Below are 25,567 nucleotides of genomic sequence, written 5' to 3'. Positions count from 1 at the left end.
TGGACGACTTGGTCGATAAATACATACATACATACACACACACACACACACACACACACACACACACACATATATATATATATATATTCCAAACATAAAAAACTATACCATTTATCAAATGAATCATAACACAATTAAACCTTGGCAACAAAATCATTATGAGAATAAAAAAGGGTCATAAAAACAAACCATGACAAGATTATTCTTTTTGAAAAAAAAATCAATAAAGGAGCTCGGGTTGTATTATATATATATATATATATATATATATATATATATATATATATATATATATATATATATATATATAATATATACATATGTATATATATTATATAAACCATCATATTATAAAAACAAACCATGCAACGTAGTTGGATTAGAAAAAGTTCATAACTGTTGAATTGAACTGGAACTAAACCGGTTTTTTTTTTTTTTTTTTTTAATTTATGATCCAATTCTAATTCAGTTTTAGGGTGCGTATGGTCTGGTTTCGATTCTAGTTTTCCTATAACCATTGGGAAAGGTTCAGTTCCGTTTTACCACACAACCGGACCAAACTGAACTATGTATGCCCCTACGAGGAGGCACAAGACCTTGTCGCTTGCATACATTTGCATGCACACTTTCTTTATTGTTGTATGGGAGACCTTTTCGTATATGGGGTTAAGGCCTTTGGCTAACTTGACAAAAGACAGACTCTCTAATACTTGAAAATGATTTTTCATTTGCAATAATAAATATGGTCGTCAACTCATTAAAATTATCCATCCTATACTAATAGGTAAACAAGGTACCCTGCGATAGACTCACAAAAAACTAGGTAAATGAAAGTGTCTGTTAGCCCGAGATATAACTTCTCACTTTTTAATAACACTTTAGTACGTGTTTCTTCAAAGTTGCAGTCGACCCATCTACTTGTTTACATATTGAGCCTTACAATACTTGCACTATATATTCATTGTGCCATTTTTTTATAGTTACTTCTTTAAAATCTTTTAACACAATCGATCTCACACACACATACACTTTTATTGAACTCTGAAAGGTATTGCTCTTAATAGAAAACTCTTCCTGTAAACATAATCTTTATTTTAAAATCATCGTTGAAGTAACTGGCAAACCAATGGGGTATTGGAAATTTCTTCATTAGTCATCTATTGATTGAAATATAAATCAGACTAGCATTATAAGGCATGTGAATAAGGCATTATACTTTTGGTGGTGACCCCTCCAATACCAATGTTGATACATGTAGAACGCCAATCGCTTGCGACACGCTATCATTCGAAGTTACCGCGGTCAGAAACTAAGTGGGGTCCATCATGGTGTTTGTGAGAAATTCACCATGTCCATCCACTTTGCTAGCTCGTGTTACAACATGAGCTCAAGAATGGGGCAAATTCAAAAATCGAGTGGGCCACATGATGGGAAAAAGTAGATAGGAAAATGCTTACCATTGAAACCTCCCTGGTATCCACTGTAATGCTCAAATGCCATTCAAACAGTTTATAAAGGTCATCCCTAATTGGATGAATCGAAAACACAAAAACATTAGCCTTATCCAAAACTTCCGTAGCCTCATGAATGTTTCAATGGTAGATGTTCAATCTTCATAATTTCCACTCAGTTGGCTCATTTGAGTTTTCGATCTGCCTCATTTTTTGGTTCATGCAAAATAGACGGATGGGGTGGACTTCTAGCAAACATCATAGTGGACCCCATGTAGCCAATTTGTGCCCATATTGATTGCTTGCGTGAAAAGTTGTGGCCCCATCATGACCTATGTGTTCTATTTACATTGCTCATCCATTTTACCAACTTATTTTAAGCGATGGGCTAAAAAATGATGCAAATCCAAAATTAGGAAGGAACGCACACCAGTTGAGACAGTAGTGATCAAATACCCTGGTAAGTTTTCTACAAATGTTCTGGATCAAAGCTGATATTTATATTTACCTTTAACCCTTTAGCTAGAGACCCCTACAACAACCAATTAGTTAGTTTCAAAGCTATACGGTGCTACCATGATGACGTGTTTTATCTAAGCTGTCCATCCATTTTACCATCTCATTTTATGGCAGGAGCTAGAGAATGAGATTATATGACCTAATCAATAGGTTTGATGGTAAATATACATTACAATGGGCCATAGAAAGATTTTAACACGGGGAATTCAATCACCATTCTTTCTCATGGCATAGATGGCAAATAAACATTGCAGTAGGTCATAAGAAGCTTTTAGCATTGGGAGTTCAATTGCCATTCACAAAGTTTAGATGTCTCATTTTTAAGATCGTGTCTGAAAATTAGCTTGAAAAATAGATGAACAGTGTGGATAAAACTCACATATTATGGTGGGGCCATAGAGCTTTCACACCAGCTTGCTGGCTATTGTTGGATCACCAATTGAACATGTCCACCTTGAACTAGGTCATGGTGACCTAATCAATAAGTTGGATGGCAAATAACATTACAGTGGATCTTAGGAAGTTTTTATACCCGAGCATTCAACCATCATTGTTTTGTGTGGTGTGGTCCATTGCCTGCTTAGATATAGAGCTGTATACGAACTGAGTTAGCTTGATTAGCTCGCTCGACTCGATTTAAAAAAGCTCGATTCAACTCAGCTCAAAACCGAGTTCGAACCAAGTTAAGTTGATTTTTTGAGGTTGAAAAAATTTCGAGTCGAGTTCGAGCTTGCCCGAGCTCAACTTAACTCGGATCGAACCCCAACTCGAATCAAACTTGGATCGAACCAGTTCGATGACTCAGTTATTTTGATATTGATGTTGCTCAGCAAGTGCTTAATGAAATGGCCCAACAAAGTGTCGACTGGTGGCAATATGAGTATGAATATGAAACAAATACCTATATATTTTGATTTTTATGTTTCCTATTAAGTGTTTGCTAAGATACTTATAGATCGATGCCACCGCAATTGAAGGTGCATTGCATGTGTTTGAAAAAATGATGTAAGGACTTGATTTTGGCTTGAACTAGCTCGAGCAGCTAACTGAACTGAGCCGAGCCGAGTGCGAGCTGCGACAACTAGTGGTCAAGCCTATTCGAGCTTGGCAGCTCGACTCGTTCAACTCATGCACACCTCTACTTAGATAGGAAATAAAGTAAGATCGATAGACAGCGTGGATAAACGTCCCCAACGGGGTCCTGTACCGAATCTGAGTCCATGTCAATGAATCCAACCCACGCATAGGCAGACCCCACAACCTGTTGTACCACGACGACGAAAACAAGGGACTGATCTATGCACGATGAACGCTAAACCCACGTGTTGCTAAGAACAATGACTGTTCATTCATTTATTATGGTGTGGCCCACATGCTGATTGTGTTGGGCCTGTTGGCATGACTCTATCAATAGGTGATATTCCCGATGAGTCCGACCTTTTCGACGGCCCGGATGTATCCTGAACATGAAACAGATTGGCGGGAGAAAGGTGAAGCATGGAAACATCATGGTACTGGGGCAGTACTGACTAAATGGGTCCCACTATCTGGCAGCACGAACAAGAGCTCAGTGGAACTGCTTGACACGATGCCTGCATTTTGTACGGTACGTACTGTCGTAATTCTGATAAGTGGGCCCCACATTTCAGTAATCCAGACCATTGCTCTGTTTTCTGCCGTGTTTGATCATGCCTCAAAAACAAGCTCCTGAATAGGACAAGACTAACCTTTCTATTTCAGGCCGAAAGTAGACGGTTAAGTACAGAAATGAACCAACGGTCATATTTAACTTAAAATTACCAATACCGTCCCTTCGTTCTTTTAATATCGTCATTTTGGTGGAAATCAACATCCATGGTGGGGATCAACTACCAACGGTCCAGATTATTCAACCAACGCCCCCACATGCCAGAACTGAAAACGCCCGTACACTATGTAAAGATGCGGGCCGTGTATCATATAGTTCCTTCACGAGGTTTAGTGCATGCACGTGTAAAACACGAACTGATCACTTACAGATCCAACCCGATAGTGGGACTCTGATTAGGAAATCCGAGCCATGAAGATCACCTGAAACAAAGATGAGGTGGCTGGTTTAATCATCAACGGGGCCACGGTGTCGAAATCAATGGACGGCTTACGGTATGATTCAATGTAGATTTGTGGTCCACAAAATGAGATTTTTGTCCTTATTTTCAGAAACAATGATCTTCATAGTGGGATTCATCTCCCACACGGATCAGATATATTACACGTGTGAAATTTTGTCGCGAAAGAGAATGCTACATTACAAGTTACCATGCAGCCGGTCGTAGGTGAACAAAAGGCTCGTGTAAAATAGGCAAGCCCGAGTTTCTGGCACACCGTAGCCGTGGAATTGTGGCAGAGTGCTCGGCAGTCCCATCGTTCTCTTGCATATCTCAGCTAGGGCGTTTCCGATTCTTCTCTCAGCCGTCCGATTCGATCGACTTTCTTCCACGGCGACGTCATTGGCCCCGAGATTGCAGAATCGGCAAATCAGGTGCGACCGTTTATACAATCTCACAAAACCTTCAGTTTTCATTTTTTCATTTTTTTCATTTTTTCGTTTCGTAAATCCCTCAGCTTCTCTTTCAGCTTACGCTTGCATTATCATCTCATCAGGATTAGGGTTTCGGAAGGAATCCGAATGATCATTTGGAGGCTTAGGAACAGAGGTCTCAGTGCACCATGGTTCGGTCCTGGGCCCTGGGCAGGCCTGGACATGGCCCAGGCCCACCAAAGCAGACCTAACATTGATGCCCTGGCCGAGTGGGCCATCCCGGGCCGTTTATGGTGCTGCCTCATAGTTGCCAAGTTCAAAATTCGTAATCGGCGGTTTCACTCATTTTTGGGGTCTTTTGGCAGCATGGATTTTGGACAGTTAGGATTTTGAATCCCAGTCGTGTTTGGGATCCTGGACTTTGGTGGTTTCCATATCCTAGGATTCAAAATCCTCAAAAGGGTTCCTTTTTTAATTTTCTCTAAAAGGCGGGTTGCAAAATCCAAGGATTTTCAATCCTCTCTAACTGCCATAACTGATCCATCGTCCTCTCTAATAAGTGGCCTTCTTGAAATTTCTGGTTGCCAAAGACAGTTTATGGATTCCCTAGGGGGTCGTTTGGATGCCTGTAAAGTCCTTAAGTAGGAATCTTTTTACAAGTAATCAGAGTACAGGGGGCGTTTGGATGGGTATATTTGCGTGTAAACAGATTGCAGGCTGTAATCCGATTTCAGCTTTTAGCTGTAATCTGAAACATGAGAAAAAGTCATGTTTCAGATTACAAGTAAATGGATTTCAGGTAACGGCTATAATTTTTGGAAAAGTTCAAAGCAGGGAGAGTTGCAGATCATCTTCCAATGGCTACGAGGACCCAAAACGAAAAAAAGAAGAAAAAGCAGACAAACATCGTTCTCTCTACCTTTCTGTCACCAGAGAAAAATCTAGTGGTTTACCTTTTTCTTCTTGAATGGCTTTGGCAGTGCATCTTTGACCTAATTTAGCTCTCATCCATAGGATCCTGAGAACCAAACCTGTTTTTACACAGAGATCTGGCACTCAAAGGAGCTCTGCCAGCCCTAATTTTGCCACTACGGAGGTGCAAAAGGAAAAAAGGGTTTCTTTCATCATCTTTATCTATTCCTTTGTGACTATCAGATCGTATTTGAGTTATGAAATCCCCAATTTCATTGCACAAATCCCCAATTTCATTGGAAGATTGAACTGTTTTAAGCCGATTCCTGTTGTAAATGAATCAATGTGAACCATTTATAGTAAAACTGATATTGCTTTTGTTGTTTTTAGTCTTTAGAGGTGTTACATCGGCGCAATTGTGCGATTTAGTCTGGGTTTGGTGTTTTTTTTTTGGGTTAACCCCTGATCTTAGCCATTTATCTGCTGGGCCCTACCGTGCATGGGTTCAGTTTCAAAAATTGTTAGTCATTTGATTGGTTGTTCAGCCATTGGCTAACTGTTGATATGTAGGAATCAATCCAACCGTTGAGATTGCTCAATTGCCGGTACTTTTGGGGAATCAAGTATCCATGATAGGGTAGTCCTTATGAATTGCCTAAATGTCTGAGAGGTGGGCCATTTGTACTGTTGTTCTGTAGAACTGAATGCGCCACTGCTTGTTTCTCATGAAACAAGTGAATTTTAATTTGTGGCCCACTTCTATGGCCCACTAAATGATTTGTTTACCGTAAGAATCGGCCACATGCTTTATTGAGTTGCGCTTATCCCAATGATCTATCTTACATGAAGACTTTGTATGTCATTTGATTATTTTAAAAGGATTTATCATTCCAAACTTTTTCATGCCTGAGTGCCTAATTACAGGCTGTAAACAAATTTCTAGTTATCCAAACACAGACAGCTGATTCCCTGTAATCAGATTACAACTTAAAGCCAAACAGGACAGGCTGTAAATACTTCACACCTGTAATCGGATTTCTTGTAATCGGACTACAACTTAATGACTTTACAGGCATTTGAATGACCCCTAGGATTGAAAATCCAAGCTGCCAAACACAACTGATCAAATGGCAATTTCACGGATTGAAAATCCTGGATTTGGATTCGGCCAAGTCACTTGACATGTTTCATCTTGTTGTGTGTGAAATGTTGATTCCTGCAACTCGTTGAACGGGTCGACATTACCAGCAAATACGCCTTGGTTATTGCTCTAGTTATTTAATTTTGAACAATGGATGGAGTAATTGATGTAAGCTACTCCCAACTTCGTATCCATTTTACAACATGTTCTGTGAGCATTCACATCACAGTAAAGCTACAGTAATTTAGCATGGTACTTTTGGTAATTATGTGTTATTAGGAGTCTTACCTACATGCTTTATTTTTAATAAATATGCTATTGGGAGTCTTTTCATATTTGTATCTTTGATTATTTTGAAAGTCCATCTTCTACAAGAGATTTTTGAGTCAGAGAATGAAACTTTATGGACGATGAAGGGAAATGTTTAGTGCACTAAGTGTATTAAAGCCTTAGAATGCACATAGTACGAGAACCGTTGGATTTTATCTAACTGTTGCTCACAAAATAACCGTTTCAATTGCAGCCTCTCTCCATCTGTAAATCGAGAAAATTGGGGATTTTACGTTTAGGGGTTAGAGAATTGGGGACCTGGGAAATTGAGGTTTATGGTGGCTGGAAATCATGGAAAAATTGGAAAAAAATTGAAGGTCAGTGTTTGGAGGATGGGAAAAAGAGAAACAAAAACAAAAAAGAAAAAGAAAAAGAAAAGAAAGAAACAAATTCTCATGGATGGGGACTTGCTTTGACACCAACATAGTGCAACCACGATAGGAACTAACTCTCAGATTTGAAGCACCAAGAACACAGAAAAGAATGGAATAACTATGTAAAGTCGCTCCACATGGGGCCCGATGGAGTTGCACCAATAGGTTTAGAGCTTAATTCCTTTTGCAGGAAAACAAGAAAAAGAAATGCAAGGTGTTTCAACAATCTCAGGAAATCGGTGGAAGCCGTATCTCAAAAGAATCGGATATTTGATTGTCGAATGGGCCTCTGCTGCTCCCAAGCTTAAGGGATGTAATCTGGATATCCTCGGAGTGTAATTGAGTCGCTGCTTTGGCATCTCTTTTGCTGTTTTTGTTTTCTGCTGTTTTGGCTTAGTTTTTTCAACAAAAATTGTCATCTTTCAAAAAAAAGAAGAAGAAGAAGAAGAAGAAAAAGAACGAAAGAAAAAAAAACAAGAAAAAGAAACATTCTTCTATTCAATATTGTAAAGTCTTTTTATGGGGTCACGGATGGTGGGACATGAAGGCAAACTGGCAGTAGAATGGGTTAGTGATTTGGAAGGCGATTTTGGCCATATATAACAAGTTTTCGAGATTCATATGATATAGAGTTGGCAGAGGTAACAAGGTCAGATTCTGGGAGGATGTTTGGTGTACCAAGAGGTCACTATGCTCCTCTTTTCAATGTTTGCATGAGATTGCTTTGGCGAAAGGGTTGATGAAGGTGGAAAGCTAGGTATAGCTTGAAGCTGATGGGATTGTTTGGGGGCCAAAATTAGGCATAATGTTATGAATGAAGAATTCTTGTTTTGGTCAATTTGGTAGCCGTGAGTGTATATTTGGCAAGATAGTCTGCATAGAAGGTTGTGGTATTTGCATAAAGAAGGGCAGTTCTCCGTCTAGTTGTATTTTGGAGCTTATTTTGTTGATAGGGAAGTGAGAAAACACTCCTAATAACATATTCTTTCCTTTTTTGACTCAAACATCTCTTCTAGTTGGCAGATCAGCAAGTTCGGACGGTCAGATTGACACGAAATAAAAATCCTATGACTAAAATGGTCTTTTAAGCAGCCCACATGCATCATCCTAAAGTGGGGTCTTCCTGATGTACGTCTAGTCTAATACATATGGGGTCTTCAAAATGGCCCGGCGAGCCTAATCTGGAACTCGTCTCCCATCCACAAAGAAAGTTACACTGATGTGAGTGGTCGCCTACGTCTCTGGTACACCCGAGTAGGTCCTCTGATGTCCCCATCACCTTTGTTGGAAGGGGGAGGTAGCATTAGAGTCTTGTCGGATGTTAACACCGCTTTTCTTGACAAATGGCTTTGGCACTTTGGTTTTGAATCTGAAAATTTTTGGAGAATCATAATTGCCTCTAAATATGGTGTGGAGGAGGGTGGATGGTTTATAAAACCTTCTTCTCTTTATAGAGCGTTGTCACTTGGAAGGCAATTGCTAATACGCTTCCCCTGTTCCGTTAAGGTCTATCATTTAGTTTGGGAGATGGAGTTAGGATCAGATTTTGGTTGTATCCTTGGATTTTAAACAAGTTGCAATTGGGCCAGGGTGTTCCCTGACCTTTCGATCTTTGTCGCTAACTACTTTGTTGTTGGATTAGGAGTGCGTGGTGTTTACCATGCAGAAGAGGGCTTTTTGACAACGAATTTTACGAGCTCTTGGAGCTCCTCAATCTTGTGGGAGGTACTTATGCCTTGCCTAGCTCATCTGACTCCCTTCGGTGGTATCTCTCTCCTTCAGGATCCTTCTCCCCAAAGTCTCTCCTCGAGATCATCAGATGCAAACCCCCTGCGATGGTCGATGCAAATCCCTCCTTCCTTTGGAGATTCGGAGCTCCACCGAAGGTGGTAGCCCTTGTTTGGCTTTTGGCGCATGGTAGAACCTTAACTTTGGACAACCTTTAATGCCGCGACATGATTCTTCCCAACGTTTGTATTCTCTGCTTCAAGTGGGCCAAATCCATTTAGCACCTCTTTCTGCATTGTACCCCGCATCCTTTTTCAAGCTTGGACTGGTTCTTGGTGTGGAAAGCGTCGTTCCAAAATCTGGAGAATTTCTATTCTAGCAGTTTGGTGGTCTATGTGGGAAGAAAGGAATGAAAGATATTTCGATGGTATCTTAAAATCGGTTGAGAGTGTAGTCCAAAGGGTGATTTATTTTATAGTGTATTGGTCTGCTTCTGTGGAGAACCTTCAATCTTGTAATCTCTCTTTTCTGGCCTCTTAGCTGATCCGCCTCCTCGGCGGATCATCGGCCTTATCTTTGTTTCTGTTCCTTTTTCTTTCAATGAAATTTTCATTACTTCTCAAAAATAAAAATAAAAATTGAAGTCTAGTTGTCCATCTTGCGTAAGTTTGATAAGCCTTGGGTGATGCCTACTTCTGTTCCTAGCCATCTCTTCATCTGGAATGGAAGAATCTCTCAAGATTTCTTGGTCTGGCGTCTGGCACTGATGGCCCCCCTCTGGGAAATCTACAAAGAAAGAAATCGAAGTTGTTTCTCTAATGTTTCCTCCGCCCTAGCCAAAGTGTCAAACCTTCTTTTCGGATATGTGGAGGATTGGTTTGCATGCATCAAGCTTTCATATAGCTCGATCATCAACTCTCCCTTAGGATAGTTTCCAAGCCCTTGATGCCTCTCCCCCTATAGTTGTGCCCCTGTTCTGCAGTGGCCTGGTGCTATTCTACAGTCAGCTCTTGTTGCTGCTTGTTTATTTCTCCGTGGTCTTGAGTTGTATAGTTTTCTCCTCCTCTTCCTTTTCTTCTTCCTTTTCTTTTCCTTCTCTTTTAGTGTTTAATTTTCTTTTTGTTACCTGCTAACTCAACAGTCTGTTTCCTTTTTCGTTTGGTTCTTTTTTTTTTTCTTTTTCAGGTTGCTTTGTCTCCCTTGATAAAATTCCAATCTTAAAAAAAAATGCATTCCTCATGCTCTGTGTTAGTCCGACTAATTTTAAAATATTTAGATTCTAAAGCATCTGTTCAAGCTTTGGCTTTGTGTTTACCCCCTCCCTCATCTCGTCAATCAAAAGTATGTAAAAGAAGAGCTAAAGCTAAAAGTTCTTAAATAAATTTGGTGAGGTAGTCTTAAGGCAGAGTGAGATGCAAAGGTGCTCGCCCCAAGCAAAGAGGCTTCATGTATGGGAATGTTAAAAACTTCAAGGAGATTGTTAAAGAACCGGAGAAGATGACATCCAAAGCAATCATATGTAAGCCAAGTCCGTTTACATTCGGCAGAATCATGTTCTCATTCAGTATTGATATTATACACATGGCATTCATAAGAAAATTTCTATGACAAACTGCATTTTACGACCCTTAAAAGAACCCATTTTATGATTCGTAAATGAGACGTGATCAATTATAACAAGACATGTTAAAAGTCACTAATAAGAATCATCAATGTAGGACAAGCAAATATACATGAAGTTAGTACTTCTAAGTCTTTAAGATGACAGTCTCATGTTCTCAGCTACTAATTTGGCCATTTTAAAGGTCAAGGCTAAAGGACATGGTCAAGGCTAAAGGACATGGCCGAAAATGCCTATGTTTCAAATCACTCATCATTGTCATAATCATACGGGTAATTCCAGATTCATCATCCTTGTAGCCACTTGTTTCGGATGAGGTTGTGGTACTTGTGTTAGTTGTCACCATCATCGACCCATACTACTAATAGGCTAATAGCTATAGTTAGCAAATATGTATATAATACACATGTTCGCCATTTTGTGCAAAAAATGTTCCATAGGCATATTAGTTGAAATATACTGATTAATTCGCTTATCTATAATACATGATGTATCAAACATGTTAATACATGATTTATACGTATTTTGGTAATAATACAGTGCTATTAAAACACATAAAATCCTAACCTTTACTGCTTTACCCTAACATGTAACTATGGTTTAAGCAAATATGGATCTATATATGCAGCATATTATGCACTCCTATTTACCCTTTTCCCAATCTGCCAGCCCCAATACGTTCAAATTGAATAGCGGTCTCCTTGTCCCCCAACTTCACATTACTCCCCCCCCCCCCCCAAAAAAAAAAGAAAAAAAAAAGAAAAAAAGGTGTGGTGGTGTGTTGCAGAAGCAAAAAGAAATGGGATGAGTTTGTTATTCTGGCATAAAATGATGCTTGGTAGACATGAACTCAGAACTTGCACACGTGGTTTATATTAACTCATATTGAACCATCTAAATTATTCCCACAGTCAGATTGGTTGAGAAATCCTGATCACTGATTTGTGGATGCCTTTTGGTTGAAGTAGGACCATTGGATTTTCAATTTTTACTGTCCAGTAAGCATCCACCAATCTGATCGTTAGATAATTAAATAAGCATGATTTATGGTACATGATCCATCTAAATTGGGACCCATAATCTGGAGAGTTTAGTTTGAGTTACTTGTATGTCAAGCATGCAATTTCTGTGTGCTAGCATAGCCATTAGAATCTTCTTGAGTATCAAAATTTTTCTTTTTTTTCTTTTATTTTCCTTTTTTTGAAGGATTAGAGTATCAAAAATTTCAAAATTTTATCAATGTTCAAAAATAAAATAAAAATAAATAAAGATAATAGAGAATCAAAAATTTCTCCAGTAAAAGGCTTTATTCGATACTCTGGCAGAGTATGACACCTGCCACTCAGGCACTCAGAACTTGTACATGTGCCATACGTTTACTCGCATTGAACTGACTAAATTGTCTAACCCACTGTTGCTAAGTCACAATTGCAAAATAAGATTGGTTGGGCAATCCTAATCACTGGTTCACGGACACTTGTTTGTAGAAATAGAACCCATTGGATTTTTCATTTTTTAGCTGCCCAATGAATGTCCACCAATCTGATGGTTAAGATAATTAAAGAATCCTGATTTTTGGTTCATGATACATCTAAATTGGGACCCATAACTTGGAAAGTTTAATTTGAATACTTGAATGTGAAGTATGCGATTTCTCTGTGCCTGCATATCACCCGTCATGCTCTACCAGAGTACCAAAGTTTTCCTCAAAGCAAATGGCTTTATTTGATGCTCTGGCGGATTATGATGCTTGATACTCTGGCACTCAAGACTTGTACACGTGGCATATATTCACTTATATTCAAGCGACTCAATTGTGGAACCCACTTTCTCTAAGTTACCATCCCAATCAGATTTGTTGAGCAATCCAAAACATTGGTTCACACCCTTGTTTGATGAAACGGACCATTGGATTTTTCATTCACCACCGATGGTTAGATATTCAAATAGTCATAACTTTTGGTGCATGATACATTAATAATGGGACCCATAATTTGGACAGTTTAATTTGAATTACTTGTATGCCACGTGTTTAATTTTCAAGTATTTTCCAAGGGACTCTGCATCATTCATCACGTCAGCTAGAGTATCAAAGTTTTTCTCATTTGCTTTTGGGAGGTCGGTTCTTCTACAAGTCCTCATAGAATCTACAAGTTATTCACCTCCTTAAATACTATTGCCTACGTGGAGCCTACTTTTTTGTGTGTATGCCATCCAACCCATGCATTATATGATCCCCACCATGGTAATGGACAACTACCTGAAAACCTCCAAATTCAGGTGTTGGCCCATATGATGGTTGGATTGACCTTCTTTTTGAAGTGTCCAACTTTCACGGTGGGGCAACCTGTCTGGATAAGTTGGACGCCAATCATGCCATACACATCACTTGGTGGTGACTCATCCTCCTCACAAGTGGCACTCATGTACAACTAACGAGACCATCCAAATTACTGGGCGCATTATGGATGGAGCAAATACATAAATCACACTTGTCAAGCAATCTTTATTTACTAAGAATCCAATTGATGCTTATCTGGTTAAACGTAAGAGTTGTACAAATTCCAAGGGTACAGATTTGGATGGTCCACACTGCTATGCAACTAAGGTTAAAGAGTCACCACCATTTTTTTAGTTGACCAAAACTGCTTACCATAGTATCAAATGACACCCCAACTAATTGTTACTTTGGACTAATCATTTTATCTTTAGTTCGTAAGAATCTAATTGACGGCTATCAAATGGATTGTTAAAAGTAGAGTGATCCAAATTCCAAGGTTGAAATCAGATGGTTGTTATCACGCTTTTAGTTTAGTTTTTGGGTTATGCATCATCTACACGATTTGGACAGTCTACATTGCTATACAACCATGCCATGTGTATGAAGGGTCACCACCATTTTTTAAATGGTCCAAAACTATCACACGAGTCTAGCCCAAAGTAACAATTATAGTTGGGGGAGTCATTTGATACCATGGTAGGTAGACCACTATACTTGATACTATCGTATAACCATTAATATTTGTGGGATTTATGATCATGAGTATGTGGATTGATTATATATTTGGATGGCTTATATATTTGATTACACACAAATTTTGATCTCACACTTTCAAGTAAAACCATATCATACTTGAATGAATATGACTTTTTGACATTTTCATATTTTATGACCAAGTTCTAATTGTATGTTACGGTGTCTCCACCAAATTATACTTGAATATTTGCCGTTCCATATTTTGCCAATTGCCAAATTGCCAAGCTATTCAATATCGGTTACGTATCAGCCATAATGACTGATATGTAACGGTAACGGCCTGTACCGTAAAGCAATATGGGGCCGAATCGGTGACCCCTTGTTTTTTGGACTTGAATTGGCCGTTACGGGCCCGTATCGGCTATTACGGGACCGTAACGGTCAGAAAATGGCTACGTTTCTAGCTTTATAAGATGCATATTTATTTATTTTTTCATTTTTTAGGACTTTTGTCATCTGAATTCTTTCCTAAACTGTTTTACAACAAATTCCGACCACCCTTAGCTTGAATTTGAGGATGAAAATAAGTTATTGCAAGGATTTGGGTGAATCAAAGCTTTACGAGCCATTTTTTGTAAAAATTTCAAAAATAGGGGTGTGTGTGTGTGTGTGTGTGTGTGTGTATTGTTTGAATCTATGTTGTTATGGTTGAATATGATGTGTTAATCATATTAGAATATATAACCGTGCATTTTATAGATTATGCAACTGGTTCTTAATTTTTTTGATTTTTTTTTTTAAAAATTTAGGAGTAATTTTGGTTGATTTTTAAAAATTAAGAAAATCATTTTTTTTCAATCTTTTTCTATTTTAATGGTTGAATATGATGTGTTAATCATAGTAGAACATATCAACGTGCATTTTACAGATTATGCAACTGATTTTCTATTTTCTTTGATTTTTTTATTTGTTTTCGGCTGATTTTTTAAAATTAGGAAAAATAAAAATTTTTAAATCTTTTTTTATTGTTATGGTTGAATATGTTGTGTTAATCATAGTAGAACATAACAATGTGCATTTTACAGATTATGCAACTAATTTTCTATTTTCTTTGCTTTATTTATTTATTTTCAGACTATATAAGATCACATGATGTGCTTGAATGTCATTACTCATTATTGATTCAATGTTTTTTTTTTTTTTTTTTTTGGATTAGTGACTTTATGTTTATATTTTCTTATTTTGGGCAGGTTTTGGAGCTTTGTATGGTTTAGAACTTAATTTCTTCTTTATTGATTATATTCAGAAGTTCGAACTTTATTTCATTAATCTATTTACATTTGCTTATAAGATTCGAGATTTAATTAATTCATTCTCCCATAAAAACTATATTTAAACTTAGAAAATCAAGTAGATTCTTACATAGGTTATATCTACCTAAGAAAATGTCTGGGTTTGGCCAACAAGGAAGTGAGGATATTGGATGGCAACATTGTCAGAGGGTAGGTGGCAGCAGGCACCAAATGAAGTGTAACTATTGTGGTAGACTAATAACAGGTGGAATTACGTGACTCAAACAATGTTTGGCACATCGAAATGGTCAAGTTGCGGGATGTACCGGAGTGCCAAAAGAGATAATGATCTTCATGCAAGCCATTTTGGATGAGTCGAAGGGAAAACGAGCTGTTGTACAGAAGAAGAAAATATTTTGTAGGTTGCCTGATAGGAGGTGTTTGGTCCTGAATATATGGGCATTCGTGATGAAGATATATCTATCATTGATATTAGATAGTCATAAAATTACATTTATAAGTTTTGTCGTCAATTCCAGGTTGTCAGGTTCATAAATTCATCAAACAGCTTGATACAACATTCTCACCAAAGAGTGGATCGTTACACCACCATAAACATGTTGAAAATTATAAATGAACGCATATTTGAATAGTTAGAATTTTCCGGATTTAATGGATATTTTTTTGGATTTTTTGACCAAATTTTTATTTAACTGTTACAGGGGGCATATCGGCCGTTATGGCCTCGTATCGGCCGATACTTCGTTACGCCGTAAAGGTAACAGTGAGCACCGATATGTCCACCGTTACCGAAATGGAACACCTTGCAAATTGCTATGGTCCTTGAGTTTGGGGCTGTCTGTTTCTTGGTTTGGGGCGGTTGCCCCAGCCTCTCCTCTCCCCTCTTCTGTTTCTTTTTTTTTTCCTTTGGGCCTTGTCCTGTTTCTTTGTTGTCTTTGTTTTTTTTTTTTTTTCCTCTTGTAGTTTTGCCATTTCGGCTTTTTAATAAATTTTCTTATCTCTCTCAAAAAAAGAAGAAGAAGAAGAAAAACACAGCATCCCTGGGAGATACACAAACTACTCTTACAGCTGAGGCCACAAAGGCCCCTTACTGAAGTGAGGGCTTGACCACAATCCACTATCTTCTTTTATAATCGAACACCACTAATTCACCTCTGGAAGCTCCCTCTTTTACCAGTAAATCGGCCACTACATTGGCCAGAAAGACATCTCTCTATTCCTGCACAAGTCTTGATCTTTCTCGTGATTCAAGCTACTAGACCAAAATCCTGTCAGGTCTTGGTACCTGTCGGGTCTTAGATCCTTGCCTTTGTTTGGGTTCAAATTGACTTCAGTTTGACTTCATGTCAGGTTGGACTGATGTTTGAAGAAGAAGAAGAAGAGCAAAAGGATACATCTATGATGGTTGATATGGAAGCACTAAAAAAGCATACATTAACTCAAAGTAAGTCCAAATTTCAGGACCTGCCATGCATAGCTTAGTGTCTCAAATAAGATGGATTAAACAAGTTACCAGAATTTGGATCATTGTGTCATTTGCACTTCAACTGGCCATAAAATGTTCACCGATCATCCAGTAAGAAGAACCAAGTTACTTTTGGTTTATGATCTATCTAAATATGGGCCATGATTGGACGGTTTAATTTAAGTTACTTCTATGCCACATATACAGTATCTTACTGCCTATGTATCACCATCACATTCTCTCAATTCATAAAATTTTAAGTTTATGTTAAGGGCTAGACTCCTATGATAGTTCACCATTTTGTAAATGGTGGTGACTCATCCTCCGCACATGCGGCTCTCATGCAAGGCTATATAGACCATCCAGATTGTGGAGCACATTATGGGTGGAGTGTTTCCCGAAAATCTGATTTGATCTGAGACTTCGGCAGACCTATATGAACTTTTCTAGCTGTGAGATCTGAGTTTGCTCTATTGGGTTGCCCATGTCTAACTTCAGATCTGATGAACAGTCCATATCTAGTGTTCAGCTGTTCATTGGCCTTGTGACTAAGTGTGGACATCATGTATGGATGGTGGAGGGCAAGAATTTTCTGATCACTGTCTTTAATTACTGATTAGATCATTGGACCAAGAGATGCAGCGAAGAGATTAGTCGGCCACATGGGCACATGAGGCTATGACCATGCAGCATTTCAACGTGAAATTTACATTAAGTTGGATTTGAAGTTTGCCTCAATTTCACAAGTACATCAAGAGGTCTTTTACGTCAGGATACTTTTCCTAGCAGGTTGAAAAGACTATTTTCTGTTAGTTTGGTTTACATCAGAAGTTAGGAGGGTGATCTTAGTAATTTGAGTTGTGTTTTCTTTAATCAAGTTTGTTTTAAGCCTTTAAAAGCCTGTTTCCTTGAAAGTTCTAATTTGAGTGGCTTTTCCTTTAAAAGCTTGACACCCCGAATCTGACTTGTAGGATACTCAATTTTGGCAAATGGTTTCCGAAAGGTTTCTTTGTTATGTTTTGTCGAGAGGTGACTGCAAATTGGATTGATAGAAGGTTTTAGGGTGTTTACATTTTCGAGTCCCATATTTCTGTCCTTCAATTTGCCGTTGATAGTCATATTGTTTCATCTCCATCATGGGAAATGTACCTTATGTTCATCCTAATTTTCTAAGACAGTCCTTTAGACAAGTTGTAGAATTCTAGTATCTGCCCTGATCAGCCTCATGTGCCATGATGCCCTCTACAACCATCTGTTCCACCTCATGTTCTTCCTCGTCTCCTCCCAAAGCGTCTTCCCACAGGTTTCACTTTTCAAATTGTTATTGGGTTCACGTGGCCAAATAAACCTGATATGATTGGGTGATCTTTTTCTCAAAATTTCAACTCCTTGGAGACTTTAAAACTCGAAGGCTGCACAATGCACCATCGACATCATCATTCCCTTGTCCCAGTTATTTGGGGTCGGCTTTAAGAGTCCTCTTTCACAAATAATCAAGATGAAACATGAATTCTCATGATTGCTTGGCAAATTTATGTCAACGAGCTCTCCAACTGACATAGCCCTCCTTTACCTGGGTTTGGGATTGGCTGGCGAATTGCTACCAGGGGAATGGGCCATACAATTGCGCTACTACTGTTGAAAATGGAACCTTTCTTGGGTGGAAAATGCTTGTGGTCCTTAACTTGCTGCCATCTTTAGATAGGTTCGCTTTTTATTTTCAATGTTCTGGTAACTTGCTATTTTGAATCATGTTGAAGGAATTTCAACTATCAAGTACATCTTTAACCCATTTCGATGTGATGTCCTCTGGGTTAACCTAGGTATTTGACGCAGGTGAAGTGTGAATAGAATGGGAAGAACACTTCCGTGTATAAAAAAGTAGATTGTAGAAGAGTTTCCTAACATGCAAAATGATGAGTTGGTGTGCAGAAATGGCCTGGGCTTGAAAGGGCCAATGGCTACACCAATAGGGAAAGTACATAGGTTAATGAACCTTACTCCAAGGCCCTACTTGAGAACTAGGATACCTCTGGAAAGGAAATTCATTTCCCAGAAAATCAAAATTTATGGTGTTTGCCAGTAAGAAAAAGGTTCTAGGAAATCTATGTTGCGAGGAAATCGTTATCCATGAAAGCCTTGTTTGGGAACTGGGACTCAAACTGCAGAAATCCATGATTTCTGAAAATCATTTTGAGAGTAAATTAATTGGCCATGGAAACGATAATCTGTTATGTGGTAATTTCCTGGTTTTATGTTTTGTTATTTGGCAATCAGACAATTTCCCGTTGAAAATGGCAATGGATTGTTGCTTGTTATGCATACATCATCATAACATGTATATGCCTCTGATGATTCTCATTATATATAGAATCATATGTTCAATGAAAATAAGATACTAAAACAGTAAGCACTACGGATTTACACATACTATGAGGCACCCATTGTTGACACCACGAGGCACCGAATAGTGGATGCTGGATGTTGACGGTTTAGATCAACACCTTCCATACAATGTCCCTGTAGAAACCTTTTTAAATGTTTGAATTCCTTCTGTCTCGGTTCAAAACAAGCGGTATTTAAATAAGCAATTCCTTCTTTGTGCCTGTTTACCTATTAATTGCATTCCGCCCATGAAGTATAAATTCCATTTCCATGACTGAGAAAGACATCATAATATTGTCAAACCATAATGGGCCTTTTAGTCGCTCCTGTAAATTGGTGAGAGTAACTTTGCACGCGTACCACCAACACAGTTGACTAATAAAATATCCAACATGCAACCAAATCAACATCAAAATATATAGAAAATTCAAAATGTATCATCCATGAAAACGGCAAATTAGCGACATCATCCAACCAAATCCATCATTCGACCATATCATCCAACTTAATCAACATCGCCTATCCAACAGCATGTTCTAACATGTAACCAAATGTATCTAAGATAAAGTAGAAATCTCCTAAGAGAGTGACCGCCAACCATTCCCATTCGAAAAAGAGTTACAAAACCTCAGGACAGTTTAAACTGACAAACACCTTAAGCAGCACAAGTTGCAGCAGCAACCACTCATGCCTAATGTCCTCATCCATTGCCAAAGAAGAGAGTTGCTTTCTGTCCACCGTAGCCAGATAGTCACAAACTCCAAGGAACAATGTCTGCTGAGGTTTGGGATCTTTGTCTGGGCAACGGTGGTCTTCGTTTTTAGGGTACAGACCATCACACAATAATGGCTGTTGAGGTTTAAACTGCAGAGTGAAAGCAATGATTGGTCTAAGTAGAGGAAAGATAAGTGGAGAGGATGTGGCACACGAGTTTGGAACATAAGACAGTCTTAGCTTGTTGTGTCGTATGTAACTTCATTCGCATGGTAGAGGATGGCAATTAGATATGGAGTTCTATGCTACGGGCATACAAAGAACATAAAGGGAAAGTGGAGGAAGACTGTTGCACGGCCCCAAATCTTGGGTTCAAGATCGCAATGGGAAAGGGATGAACTAGGGTGCTTCAGCAGAGGGGAATGATTTGAACTTTGGGCCTTTTGATTATCCTTCCTTCTAGACATTATTCAATTTATGTACTTGTTTTAACATCCATTCACTTTGTAATGGCCTTTTTTGGGCAACTGTGTTGTGGTAATTTGGTACTTTTTAAGCTGTTTATGTTATTTGTGATGCTTAATTTTTATAAAAGAAACACGTTATTTTGTGGTTTTCTTTTATCCTGTTTTATTATCTAAATGAAACAATTTAGTGATTCGAATTGTTTTATATGTGTTTTGTATATGATTTATTAGGAATGGAGCGTCGGAAGAGGAAGGCACCCAGCCCTGAACAGAAAAGAGTTCGGAAAATGTCTTGGACGCCAGATATGGATTCTTGTCTCACCGAACTCATGGTGGAGCAAGTACATAGGGGACGGAAAATTGACCACAACTTCAAAAAAGAGGCATTTGCAGAAGTCAGCGAAGAGTTTGAGAAGAGAACTGGCATCGAGCTGCATAAAGACAACATAAAGAACAAGTTGAAAACATGGCGGAGGCAGTACCTACATGTGAAGGAACTCCTCAACCATAGTGGCTTTGGATGGGATGACTCGTTAAAGAAGGTTTTCGCCTCTCATGATGTCTGGAAGGAGTACTTAAAGGTACAGAAACCGTTACATGAGACAATTCAGGAAACTTGTTTCATACATACAGAGATTGTACTTATAAAATTTACCCATGCCCACCACAGGCACACCATGAGGCGAACTACTACAGAACAAAGTCGGTGGAGAATTACAATGAACTGGCCATCATCTTTGGCAATGATCAGACCGAGGGGATGCATAGCAAAACGGGGGCTGAAGTAGATCTGGACATGACAGACGGGTTGCATAGCAAAACAGGGGGAGAAGTGGATGTGGACATAACTGCCGACGATGTTTGTTTTGAATATGATTTACAGGGAACAGAACCTGAGAATAGTGACAAGGTGTGTAGCCCTGGAGAAAAAAAGTCAAAAAATCTGTACTGGACGCCAGATATGGATGCTTGTCTGACCGAACTCATGTTTGAGCAAGCAAAAAGAGGGCGTAGAGTTGACAACGCCTTCAAAAGTGAGGTTTTTGCAGCTGTCAGCGAAGAGTTCAAGAAGAGAACTGATATAGAACTGCAGAAGGACCACATAAGGAACAGGATGAAAACATGGCGGAGGCAGTACCGACGTGCAAAGGAACTCCTCAATCAAAGCGGCTTTGAGTGGAACTACACGTTGAAGAAGGTTGTCGCCTCTGATGATGTCTGGAAGCAATATCTAAAGGTACAAAAGCCACTACCTGAAACAATCTAGGAACACTTGTTTTGGCTACAAAAAAATTATTTGTACCTAACAAATATACCTATGCTATTACAGGCTCACCCTGAGGCCAGTTTTTTTAGAACAAAGTCGGTGGAGAATTTCAATGAGCTGGAGGTCATCTTTGGCAACAATCAGGCCAATGGGGTGCATGGCAAAACGGGAGGTGAAGCAGATGCGGGCATAACTGCCGATGATGTTTCTTTGGCTTGTGCTTTAGTAGAAGTTGAGGGTGACAATAGCAATAAGGTGTGTGCCACCGGACAGAAGAAACCAAAGAACTTGTGTTGGTCGCCATATATGGATGCTTGTCTCACGGAACTCATGTTTGAGCAAGCACAAAAAGGACGTAGAGTTGGAAACATCATTAAACTCGAGGTGTTCACAGCCATCAGTGAAGAGTTTCAGAAGAGAACCGGTATAGAACTGCAGCCGGACCACATAAGGAATAGGATGAGAACGTGGCGGAGGCAGTACCGTCGTGTGAAGGAGCTCCTCAACCAACGTGGCTTTCTGTGGAATGACACATTGAAGAAGGTTGTCGCCTCTGATGATGTCTGGAAGGCATATTTAAAGGTATTGGTACCACTACATGAATGGATTTAAGAATGCTTGTTTCGGTGACACGATGACTGTTTTTGTACTTAAAAAGAAAGTTTACCTATGCTCACTGCAGGATCACCCAGAGGCCAGCTTTTACAGAACAAGGTCAGTGGATAATTTTAAAGAGCTGGACGTCATCATTGGCAAAAACCAGGCCGGCGTGGTGCATAGCAAAACGGGGGCTGGAGTAGATTTGTACCTAACTGCTGGTGAAGCAGAAGGTGATGAGTTCCATGATCCATCATACAATCCAGAGAAGGAAGAGCTCCAAAACAACGAGTCAGAGCCATCCGGATTTTCTAGTGATGGCACAGATGCTACCTCTCGGCAGAATGGAGTGCAAGCAGAGTCCTCTTCGCAACAGAAGCAATCTGGGGCGAAGAAGACCCGGATAGGCAATACTATGGCGGGTTCGTTGAATGATGTGGCTGTGGCTCTTGGTAAGATAGCCGAGGTCCTGAGTCAAGGCAGTTCCATGGCCAGAATGAAGAACCTGGTAGCTGAGATGAAGAAGATTCCAGACCTCAGCAGACCACTGTTCCTCAGAGCTTGTGATTATCTGGCTGCCGATGAACAGAAAGCAACTCTGTTCTTGGCAATGGATGAGGACATTAGGCGGGAGTGGCTGCTGCTGCATCTTGGGTCTGATTGACCAACAGAGTGTTTGTTGGTTTAGACAATGGGGTTCATTATCTAGTTCTTTTTTGATCCAAGGGGCATGGCTGCTGTGACTTTAGGACATTTTTACTCCATTTTGGATGCATTTAGTGGCAAGTCGCAGGATACCATTGGATGGTGATTTGACACTGTAGGATCATATGGTCGAATGGTGGATTCGGTTGGATGATATGGTGCCATGATTGCTGGATTGTTGGAGGATATATTACGTCGGATCATAGGGGTTGAATGGTGTATTTGTTGGATGATATGGTGACATGATTGGTGGCTTTTCTTGGAGGATACATATACACATCTAATTTATTTCGTATACTTCGACATCCATTTAGTTGCAATCTGGATGTGTTCAAAATCGCTTTCACAGTAAGTTAATTTCCTTATAGAATGGTTTCATTGCAAGTTAATTTCTTTTGTAATATGATTCTCAGGAAATTTTTAGATTGTTCCAGGTGTGAGTTCTGGTTCCCAAACAGGGTCTGAGAAATGAACTAAGTCTGCATGCAGATGATGAAACTTAGCTAGCGCTTTCTTGGCTATATAACTGACATAGTAATGTTGTTATTATTACAATTTGTGAAAGAAGGGTAATGTTGCGTCTTTAGGGCCTTTGTAGAATCCATGGAAAAAGATGTTTTCCCTTGATGGGGCGGCTTTGCTATTAGATATGCTAGGAAAACGGTGGATTGCACACAATAAACATCAGCTTTAACATTAGTAACAATTCGTTAGCATAAGATCCATGGTGACTATTGTCCACTGACCGTAGGATTCCACTCAAGAATTAAACGTACTCCATGTTTATCAAATCCATTTGGAGTAATGAAGAAAGTAATCATTATGGTCGTGCTTGGATGTAGTGCTAGAATAATATTGTGAATTTTTTTTCGTTTATTGTATACTTTATTTTCATGTTTTAAAGTTTGATGGGGTTTTGTTAGTTTCAAATGCTTGATTTTTTTTTTTTAAAAAGAGAAAAATGGCCTAATGGACAATTCGGACCTTTATTGATTGGTGAATCAATGTTATCATCATTCTTGAAAGTGTACAAGCACATGGCCGTGGTAGGACCAGGGTAGTAAATGGTGTAGATTGATGGTTAGATCATTTTCTAACAATAAATATGCACCATTCATTTTCTTAACAATCGGTCGGATGATGGTGAGATGTGTGATCAAAGGGATTCTCAAGCAAGTCTAGCAATAAAAAGTGGGGCCCACATGACGGACGATCTAAATTGATGATTAGACCATTTTCCTAAAAAAAAAAATAAAAATTAGATAGGAGGGGAAAATGGTATAATTACGGAACCGGACATAGTCCTATGGTTGTTCTTTTAGTTGCATTCATCTCACAAAAATCACTTTGATCCGTTCGTTGTAATTATCTGGCCATTGCCCAGGGGACTGGATTAGTTTCATAAAAGTGGTTGGATAATCAATTTGGATTGTCCATCATGCGGGCCTTATGATTGAATCTGCCTTGCAAGGATCATTTTGATGTGTTTCCCACTATGGGTCATGTACCTTTTAACTCTCAACAATCACTTTGATAGGTAATACCAACATCAAATCTGGTCTTTAGTAGTGATTGGTCTGACAGAGCTGATATTAAAAATCAATGGTCTAATTGGAGTAATATTAAAGATGAACGGTTCCTGTAACCCAAAATTGAAGACCAATGGTTCAATATTGAAGACTAATGGTCCGATTGCACTAAAATTGGAGATGACTGGTTAGACTGGGGTCGATACTAAAAATATTTGGCCTGATTTGATTGACACTAACTATGAACGGTACGATTGGACTGATATCAAAGATGAATGGTCTAATCAGTCCAAAATTGAATATTAGCAGTCTGATTGGACTGATATTGATGATGAGCGGTCTGATTATCATGAGATTAGAGATGAATGGTTAGATTAGGTTGATATTGAAAGTCAATGATCTAATTGATGTTGAAACTGAATGGTCCGATTCGAATGATACTAAAGACGAATGGCCAGATTGGACTGATAACAAAGATGAGCAGTTTGACATAGGCCATATCAAAGATCTGATTAAGCCTATATTGATGATCAGTGGTTTGATGTTGAAGATGAATGATTTGATCGAAACCATTCATACCATTAATCTTCAATACTAGATTGTTGATCATCAATTTTGGCCAAACAAGCCATTGATCATCATCACATTGATAAACTTCAACACAATTCGACTTTTCATCTTCAATATCAGTTCAATCGGACCATTCATCTTTACTATCAGCTCAATTAACTATTCATCTGTAATATCATTCAAATTAGATTGATCCGGTTTGACATTAGTCCAGTTCTGGAGTTGATTTTCAATATTGACCCAATTGAACTATTCATCTCTGGTTTTAGATCGATGAGACTATTCATCTTCAAAATTAATTCAACCATACTATTGATCTTCAATTTTGGAGTAATTAGACCGTTTATCTTAAAATGTGGGTCCAATTGAATTGTTTGCCTTTCATATCATTCAAATTGGGCTGTTCGCATTTGATATCGGTGCAATTGGATTGTTCATTTTTAATGTAACGATTGATCTTCAATTTTAGACTAATCAAACTTTCATCTTTAACATTAGTCCAATTAGATTGTTCATCTTTAATATCTTTTGTATAGTTCAAATTCCATCTTTCAATTTCGACATCGGTCTAATTGGGTTCTTGATTTCAATAACAATAGATCAACAATCTTAATGGCCCACCCATAATCAAAAGTGAGGCTCATACGAACTTGGAGTATCCATCATGTGAGCCTAACAATTGCACACTAAGAGATAAAACAATTTTCCAAATTTTTGTATACGAAAATAAATAAATAAAAAACCACAAAATTGATATATTTTTAAAACGACAAAATAAAATTGTTTTGATGCAACCAAACTGTTGTACTTCTAAAGTAAGATAATATTATTTCCTGAAATTAAAATTTCTGAAATTTCATAAAATTCAATTTCCACTCAATCAAAAAAGATATTTTTATATAAAACAGGATTCAAGGAGCTAGCCCTAAATAGCTGTGATAAAGCTACAATGATGATAGCAAGAAGGGTAGCTAGGTTGCC

The 25,567-nt window shown here is 38.6% G+C and overlaps 1 protein-coding gene across 4 annotated transcripts; it reads left to right on the top strand.

Annotated features, from left to right (window-relative positions):
• The first annotated feature begins 4,302 nt into the window (after nt 1-4,302).
• Nucleotides 4,303-23,073, top strand: LOC131243562 (uncharacterized). Of its 4 annotated transcripts, XM_058243012.1 has the most exons (7): nt 4,303-4,491; nt 15,589-15,644; nt 16,238-16,331; nt 20,150-20,499; nt 20,589-21,155; nt 21,249-21,767; nt 21,868-23,073. In XM_058243012.1, exons 2-7 carry the CDS (start codon nt 15,606-15,608, stop codon nt 22,444-22,446), a joined length of 2,148 nt encoding a protein of 715 aa, XP_058098995.1. In that variant the 5' UTR covers nt 4,303-4,491; nt 15,589-15,605; the 3' UTR covers nt 22,447-23,073. The 4 variants fall into 4 exon arrangements, with proteins under 4 accessions (XP_058098995.1, XP_058098993.1, XP_058098992.1 ...); XM_058243009.1 differs by lacking the exon at nt 15,589-15,644 and having other exon boundaries at nt 4,337-4,491; XM_058243010.1 differs by lacking the exons at nt 15,589-15,644; nt 16,238-16,331 and having other exon boundaries at nt 4,333-4,491.
• Nucleotides 23,074-25,567: the final 2,494 nt, after the last annotated feature.

The sequence above is a fragment of the Magnolia sinica genome, chromosome 4, assembly GCF_029962835.1.
Source record: "Magnolia sinica isolate HGM2019 chromosome 4, MsV1, whole genome shotgun sequence".
Taxonomy (NCBI): domain Eukaryota; kingdom Viridiplantae; phylum Streptophyta; class Magnoliopsida; order Magnoliales; family Magnoliaceae; genus Magnolia; species Magnolia sinica.
The sequence above is the reverse complement of the archived record's forward strand: the minus strand, read 5'-3'. Positions and strand labels throughout refer to the sequence as shown.